The 8987-nt window shown below is 33.1% G+C and overlaps 1 protein-coding gene across 1 annotated transcript; it reads left to right on the top strand.

The window, feature by feature from the left end:
• The first annotated feature begins 2047 nt into the window (after positions 1-2047).
• On the top strand, positions 2048-6139 carry LOC130732905 (transcription factor MYB54-like). The gene is made up of 3 exons (XM_057584911.1): positions 2048-2225; positions 5247-5496; positions 5818-6139. Exons 1-3 carry the CDS (start codon positions 2048-2050, stop codon positions 6137-6139), a joined length of 750 nt encoding a protein of 249 aa, XP_057440894.1.
• Positions 6140-8987: the final 2848 nt, after the last annotated feature.

Genomic DNA, 8987 nt, shown 5'->3' with positions numbered 1-8987 from the left:
TGTGTGCACAGGTATTTGTACTTTGTAACCTATCTTGGACGTGGACTACAGGGTATTACTGGGAGGATGCAGGCAGCTCAAGAACTATGCATTTGATTTTGCAAAAACTGCTTCTGGTACAGAGCTTGGATAGAAAGAAGGTTGATATAATAAATTGATGTGAAGACATTGTAGGCTGTTTTGAGCTTTTCAAGTAATGTATTGGGTTTTATTTTATGTTGGTGTAGACTTGCTTTGGGTTTGAGTACTCTTTTTCCTTGCTAGGTTTTTTCCCACAGGGTTTTTCTTAGCAAGGTTTTAATGAGGCTTATTCCCTTGGCATTGTTTGAATCTACACGGGGGATGTGTTTGGGGGTTTTTGGACTTATAGCCTTACCTTGAGAGGGGTGTTCTCTTGGATTTCTTTATGGTTAATAAATATTATGTTGTGTTTTCAAAAAAAATTTACTCGATATGAACGTGACTTTTGGTTAACTAGCAGATATATTCCATTTGAACTATTTTAGCTATTGCAGGATATATTTATGCATGACTGCATTTAGCTCAATCATAAGATTAAGCCTTTCAATTTAGGTTTCAAGTTGCTATGAATAATTTGAGTGTTAACTCTTTATCCATTTGATGTTCCTTACACATCCTCTTACTCTAGATACAACGAAAATAATCTTAGTTTTATGGTAGAGTTTCTGTTTTGATGTGCACATGCAAGGGTTCTGTCAGAAAATTCCTGGTTGATATAATATTATTAGTAATACTAGTATTGCTACCCATGTGATACATATCTTTTATCGCGTGATTTTTTAGAAAAAATTTGTTAGTTTTTTTATGTTTATAAATATATTTGGTGGTGTCTGCACTGTGCTTTGATAGCATTGCCTTGTACTTTATGAGAAACACAATTGAGAACACCTCAATAAATTGAAATTATATATATATATATATATATATATATATATATATATATATACTAGGTCAAATAAGTTTAATAGGGACGTAGTTTAAGGAGTGTCCCGACTCAATGCAAGATAAAATTAACAGTCAAAGAAATAACACGACACATGCATGTTATGTCTATTAGTCCAAAATACAAGATACAAATATCACACCACCAACTAAGTAATTTTTATAAAGTGATTTTAGATAACTTACCCTCGCTATATTTTAGGAAGGAGTAAATTATAGCAATTAAAATATTTTTATTTAGACTAAAAACTCCTACTTTTCCTTCTTAAGAGTTATTCAGGCTATTTAGTTAGTGAAATATTTATCTTAATTTTCTTTAGTTACATTGCGGGAAGAAACCCAAATATTTACATTAATTTTAGAGTAATAATAAATTGACATGTGACATAAAAAACAAATGAGTAGACCTTTAAACTAAAATAATATACATGGTAGATCACAAACAGTTCTATTTCTGATCGGTAGTCTTCATCAGCTTCATAACTAAGCATGGTTATGAACTACTTCAGTGTATTGAGATGCAACATACTAGATATAGAAAATTAAGCCTTGTTTTCTTATAAGGAGAGATGTCACTTTTATAAAAACAATAAGATAAAGAATGACGCATGGTATTTCAAAAAATAATAGTTATAAGGTACAATTTAAAAAGGAATGAATATAGTTAGAAAAGGAATGTTGTTAGAAAAACTAAAAAAAAGGAAAATTTTAGTATAAATATATTTTTATTTATTTAATAGATATTTATGATCAATGTTCAAACTTCCAATTAGAAACAAAAAGAAAAATAAACAAACTACCAAATTTCCAATGGCATACCTAAAATGTCTTTTTATATAAAATTATATCATCTAAGCGTGAGTATGACGATTTTAACCCTAAAAGAAATTTTTTATAAATGTTATAATACAATTTGATTGGTGGAACACAGAGTGAGTAACCAAATAAGGATAAGGGATTTCACTCCCTCCTTCGTACTCCCCTTTAATTTCTTATATAAGACTCCTTTTGTCTTCCCTTTTCCTTTGTTTGGATTTCAATTTTCTTGACCTAAATCAAAATAATTGTGGTGTCCTTAGCAACCATGTCATCCGTAGTACCTGACATGGAGAAAGCTTCGGGATCAGCTGGTGGTCAAGGTCGCAAGGTTTGTCATCGTTTGCATTGGACGATCGCTGAGGACGAAAAGTTGTCAGACCTTGTTAAGCAACATGGTCCGAAGAACTGGATTACAATTGCTCAGAATTTTGAAGGAAGAACAGGTATGTTGAGTAGACATTGTTGGATCACCTAACTTTCCCCTAAAAAATGAAATTTTGAATAGTAAACAAGATCAACTTCAAGGAATCGTCTTGATTAACCTAAGTATAGATCTATCTATATATCTCCTAAGTAGATAATGGTTCACTCAATAATCATAACTATTGTATACTGGTTTCGTTGTGCTACACACTAAAGTTTGTGTTATAATTTATAATAACACCTTCGGGCATCTCTCTTTACCAGATTGGTGTAATTGTGAACACGAATGTAGAAAAATGTTTTCTAGGTTGTTATTGGCTATGCAACAGCTACTTGCACTTTGTATGGATTGGGGAGCTCTGGTATACTTTTTGATAAATAAATATAATAATAAAATAATTAGAGAACCATATATCTTAGTTGGATGGAAAATGATTTATTTACATCCCAATTCACTAACACCCAAAGGGAAATAAGAATACAAAAATAAGGGTTGTGAAGCTGCTGCTCCCATCTAGGTGCTTCTCGAAGAAAGGAGGACAGTCTTGCTAGCAGCTGATTGATCTGAATTCCTGAGATGGTGTAGCAGCAAATTTGATATGGAATGACAGGGAAAATAAAATTATAATTTGCACTGGAAGCTGAGTTAGGGGAACTATGCTAAGATTATTGACATGAGGCCACTATCATGATAAGGAGCTAGCTATAGTATCAGGAAGATATGAGAATTCAGTTGTGCATTAGCTATTTGTGTGTGGTCTTAGAGGAAAGTTGTACTATCATCTCTGTTATGTTTGGCTATAGGATTCATATGGCTTAGGAGTTGTTTGTGTGGTAGTTTTATTTGCAAGTCTTTGGTGTTGGAGTGATTTGTTCTCATATGATGTACTGGCAGGTGTATTGTGCTATGATCATTGTACTATGGTCTATGACCTCTTCAATTATAATATCATTTGATATTTAAAAAAAGAATAAAATAGCGAAACCAGATATACGATAAATGATGTTAAATGAAAAGAGTGAAATGTGGAAACAAAATGTGTGAAAATGATACAAAAGAATAAATACACAAAATGCTTTGGAGAATTTCATGATATTTGGGATGATAGTTAGTATTCTTTTAGGTTGAAGGTGGGAAAGCGGGGTTGATTCTGACCCTACATGATTTTAGCCGGGTTCTTGGATCCCTCCTAATTTCTTGAAGTTTTTCCATAGCTGATGCAATATGAACCTCAAGCTATGGCAGCATGGCTTGGCCCAAACTTTGATTCCATTAAGAAGCCAAGGAAAATGTTTTTAGCAAGACACCCATGCTTTAGAAAATGATATAAAGGAAGATAAATCATAAGAGTGAGTTTAGTGAAATAAGATATCATTTATACATGGAGAAAAATGAGATTTTTAGTGGTATTTTAGAGGTGGTAATAGATACTAACAGACTCAATGAATTACTAGTATTAGTGTCCTATAAATTGATAGGCTAAAGTTACTGCATAACTTAATTACTGGTGTTTACGAGTAAGAAGAATTGTTTAGTAGCTGAATTATTTTTGCATTTCACTTGTTATTTTATGCATCATGCACATGTATATATAACATCATAATTGACTATTACAATTATCAAAAACTCACCACTAGTTGTTTAATGCCTGCTTAATCACTCCACTAAGCACTAAGTGTTTCCACTAAGATCAATAACAATAAAATCTTGTAACTTTGAACTTACAATATTTAATTTCTACTAACTAAACCACCATTACTCAACATACTCTTCCTTAATGTGTGTTGTTTTTTAGCTCCCATTGCTTCTCTAAGTTTCTAAAATCTTCCTCTTGGTAATGCTTTTATGAAAATATTTTTTGGTTGTTGTCCTAAACTATAGAAAATCAGTTGTGCATCTCCTCCTTCAATTACATTTCAAATGAAGTGAGACTTTATGTCAATGTGGATGGTCGGACTATGAAAAAACAGTATTCTTTGTCATAGTGAATGCCGATTAGTTGTCACAATGAAGATGAAGACTTCCCCTTGCTTCGCTCCAATGTCTCCTGATATTCTTCTAAACCAAAGTGCATGTTGTATTGCCATTCAATTTTTACAACCAAGCAATTATAATTTTCTCCTTTGAGCAGAGAAACTTGGACATTACTGTAGTCTATAGAAGAGTTGTTTGTGAAATACATGATTCTTCATCTCCTATCTTATGCTTCTAGGTTTTGTTTGTTGCAAGAATCTGCAACTTTGATAGCACTATGTTGGTGGTATCCTAGTGGTGGTAGTAGAGAGTCACACACTCAATTAAAGGTTGAATTGACAGTCTAAAGTTAGTGTATAACTTAAAAGAGTTTTGGAGTAAGAGACCTAGGAATTAATTAGTGGCTGAATTTTATTTTTGTATTTAACTGGTTTTGTTTTTCATCTCATACACATGTGCTTATAACATGATAAGTGACTATGAAAATTATCAAAAAGTCGTCACTAGTTGCATAATGCTTACTTAATTACTCCAGTAAGCATTAAGTGTTTCTACTAATACACATAACACACTCATGTAACTCTTCACTTACAATAATTAATTATTATTCAACAAAGACGTTTAAGTGTCTAAAAATGGATTATATATTATATTCATACATAGTTGATGGCGGATTCACACGCGGTTGTAAAGAGTTTATTTGAGCTTATCTTATAGCATAAGTGTTCATGCAAGTGTTTCAGATAGTTTGATGTTATGAGTTTATTTTCACAAGTTATTTACATAAAAGCTTTTAGTTTATGACTCCCCTCGATTAATCTATGTACTAATTGCATAAAACTCATGAGTTGAAGTTGATATTTCTCATGTGCTTTTTTTATGTGGACAAAGAAATATATGTTTCACAAGTTAAAATATTTTCTTTGCAAATAAGGACTATATTGTAAATAAATATGTAGTAAATGTTAGTTAAAAAAAATATTATGTGGGTAAATTGATTTTTAACATGGTCCACAGTGGAGCTGCCTTTTCTAATGTACATATTATGAATTGTGATATTTCGCAGCCAAAAGTTGCAGAACAAGGTGGTGCAATCATCTTGATCCCCGAATTGACAAAGGTCCATTTACACCAGAAGAAGAAGAGAGGCTACTCGCGGCTAAACGCGTTCACGGGACCAAGTGGTCACTCATAGCCAAGAGCTTCTCAGGTCGAACGGACAATGCACTTAAGAATCATTGGCATTTAATAACGGCACGTCAGAGGAAATCTTGTTTCATTAGTTCCAGCACTTCTTCATTTGGGAACGAATCGAGGTAAACCAATTCATCTATGATTCATGTTTTTACTTATTTACAATATGTTCTTTAGATACTAAAAGTTATTTAAAGAGAAATTCTTTTAACGTACGAATCATATTTTTCTTCATCTACGATATTCAACGCTAAAAATAAGATGAGATAATTAATTTTTTTTCAATTAATAGTTATTTAAATGTTATATGTGCGTCCTAAAGTATTTTATATTGCCTCTTTCTATTTATTAATTAATTAGTTTTTTTTCGTCTAACCTTAATGATATTTTCCTTTCTTACTACTGTTTTTTGGTTCCATTCTTATGACATCCTTCACAAAAAGTTCTCCTAATATTGGGGATTCATCATTGAGCAAAGAAGGAGGAGATATGTTCAACAACTCTTTAGAAAGCTCAAAGCTTGTTCACTCAAACCCTTCATCCTTTGGAAGCTTTCAGGGAGCAGCCGCATTCGCGCTTCCAATTATTGTTTCTCCAAGTGATTATGAGAACCTTGATTCTGCTACTAATAATGATGGAGGGAAAGAAATGGATGTGGTGAGTAGCTATGATAACTCCTCCGGAGAGTCAAAGTTGAGCACTCCTTCTTTTGCGGAGCTCAAGCAAGAGAATGAACAAACAGAGGAGTCCAATGATGATGTTTAAAGGAATGAGGCTCCTTTCTATGATTTTATTGGTGTTGGTGACTCTTCAGCTTGATGACTGGTTAAGTAGTACTTTAAATTATTCAATATGAACGTGACTTTTGGTTAAGTACCAGATATATTCCATTTGAACTGTTTTAGCTATTGCGGGATATATTTATGCATGACTGCATTTAGCTCAATCATATGATTAAGCCTTTCAATTTTGGTTTCAAGTTGCTATGAATAATTTGAATGTTAACTCTTTATTCATTTGATATTTCTTATACATCCTCTTACTTTAGATACAGCGAAAATAATCTTCTAGATTTTATGGTAGAGTTTCTGTTTTGATGTGCACATGCAAAGGTTCTGCCAGGAAACTCTTGGTTGATATAATATTATTAGTAATACTAGTATTGCTACCCATGTGATACTTATATTTTATCGCGTGATTTTTTAGAAAAAAATTGTTAGTTTTGTTATTTTATATAAAAAATTGGTGGTGGTTGCACTGTGGTTTGATAGCATTGCTTTGTACTTTATGAGAAACACAATTGAGTACACCTCAATAAATTGAAATTATATATATATACTAGGTCAAATAAGTTTAATAGGGACGTAGTATAAGGAGTGTCCCGACTCAATGCAAGATAAAATTAACAGTCAAAGACATAACACGACACAAGCATGTTATGTCTATTAGTCCAAAATACAAGATACAAATATCACATCACCAACTAAGTAATTTTTATAAAGAGATGTTAGATAACTTACCCCCACTAGAGTTTAGGAAGGAGTAAGTTATAGGAATTAAAGTATTTTTATTTGGACTAAAAACTCCTACTTTTCTTTCTTAAGAGTTATTCAGGCTATATAGTTAGTGAAATGTTTATCTTAATTTTCTTTAGTTACATTGTGAGGAGAAACCCAAATATTTACATTAATTTTAGAGTAATAATAAATTGACATGTGACATATAAAACAAATTAGTAGACCCTTAAACTAAAACAATATATATGGTACATCACAAAGGGTTCTATTTCTGATCGGTAATCTTCATCAGCTCATAACTATGCATGGTTATGAACTACTTCAGTGTATTGAGGATGCAACTTACTAGATATAGAAAATTAAGCCTTTTTTTTTACAAGGAGAAATGTCACTTTTATAATAACTATAAGATAAAGAATGACGCATAGTAATTCAAACAATAATAGTTATAAAGTACAATTTAAAAAGGAATGAATATAGTTAGAAAAGGAATGTTGTTAGAAAAACTTAAAAAAGGAAAAGTTGAATATAAATATATTTTTATTTATTTAATAGATATTTATGATCAATTCTAAAACTTCCAATTATAAACAAAAAGAAAAATAAACAAATTATATCATAAAAGCGTGAGTATGACGATTTTAACCCTAAAAGAATTTTTTTATAAATGTTATAATACAATTTGATTGGTGGAACACAGAGTGAGACACCAAATAGGGACAATGGATTTCACTCCGTCCCTCGTACTCCCCTTTAATTTCTTATATAAGACTCCTTTTGTCTTCCCTTTTCCTTGCTTTGGATTTCAATTTTCTTGACCTGAATCAAAACAACTGTGGTGTCCTTAGCAACCATGTCATCCGCAGTACTTGACATGGAGAAAGCTTCTGGATCAACTGGTGGTCAGGGTCGCAAGATTTGTCATCGTTTGCATTGGACAATCGCTGAGGACGAAAAGTTGTCACAACTTGTTAAGCAACATGGTCCGAAGAACTGGAGTTTAATTGCCCAGAATTTTGAGGGAAGAACAGGTATGTGTAGTATACATTGTTGGATCACCTAACTTTCCCCTAAAAAATGAAATTTTGAATAGTAAACAAGATCTACTTCACGGAATCGTCTTGATTAATACTGCATCTAGAGCTAATCCAGACCACCTTCCATAATTCGAGAGGAGCTTCTTTGGAAGCAAAAGTCTCGGATTAATTGGCTTAATAATGGAGACAAGAACACTCGTTTCTTTCACACAGCGACTATGGTGCGGCGTAAAAGAAACAAAATTGAGGCTTTAACCAATGATGAGGGATGTCTTGTCACGGATCCAGATTAGCTTCATGGCATGGCAGTGGACTTTTTCCGTAGATTATATACTAGTCCTGATGTTCCGGATCTATACCACGTGAAGGATGCTTTCCCTAGCCTCACGACAGAGGCACTTTCAGATATCATGAGTCCCATTATGGCTGACTAGATCAAGGCCGCAGTGTTCAGCACGGGTTCTTTAAAAGCGCCAGGACCTGTTGGCCTAAATCCCTTATTTTTTCAGTCACATTGGGATATTGTTGGTTCTTCGGTAGTTAACTTCATTCATGATTGCACCAAGAGTCTGGAAAAAATAAGAGAGGTGAATGACACTCTTATTGTTTTGATCCCGAAGATCGACCGGCCTAATCTTCTCTCTCAATATAGACCAATTGGTCTTTGTAATGTGATCTATAAAACTTTGACAAAGATGATTGCAAATCGCCTAAAAGGGGTTCTTGGTCACTTGATTTCCCCAAACCAATGCAGTTTCATCCCTGGGAGGCATAGCTCAGACAACATCATTGTAGCACAGGAGGTCACTCTATGCGGTTCTTGAAGCGCAAAAGAGGCTGGGTAGCTATGAAAATTGATTTGGAAAAAGTCTATGATAGGCTTGATTGGAATTTTCTCCATGACACCCTGTTGGAAGTAGGGTTGGAGCAAAATTTTGTGATTTAATTATTAACTGTGTCTCTTTAAGTTTTTTTCAGGTTATGTTTAATGGGAGCGAAACTGAAAGGTTCTCTCCAACTAGGGGCATTAGACAATGAGATCCTCTGTCTCCCTATTTA

This window comes from Lotus japonicus, chromosome 1 (genome assembly GCF_012489685.1).
Source record: "Lotus japonicus ecotype B-129 chromosome 1, LjGifu_v1.2".
NCBI classification, from domain to species: Eukaryota; Viridiplantae; Streptophyta; class Magnoliopsida; order Fabales; family Fabaceae; genus Lotus; species Lotus japonicus.
The sequence above is the reverse complement of the archived record's forward strand: the minus strand, read 5'-3'. Positions and strand labels throughout refer to the sequence as shown.

Bases quoted from the DNA above. Each gene is read 5' to 3' on its own strand.
- LOC130732905 (XM_057584911.1), top strand. From the start codon at position 2,048: ATGTCATCCGTAGTACCTGACATGGAGAAAGCTTCGGGATCAGCTGGT. The intron at 2,226-5,246 runs GTATGTTGAGTA...GATATTTCGCAG, and splicing joins GAATTTTGAAGGAAGAACAG to CCAAAAGTTGCAGAACAAGG. The intron at 5,497-5,817 runs GTAAACCAATTC...CTTCACAAAAAG, and splicing joins TCATTTGGGAACGAATCGAG to TTCTCCTAATATTGGGGATT.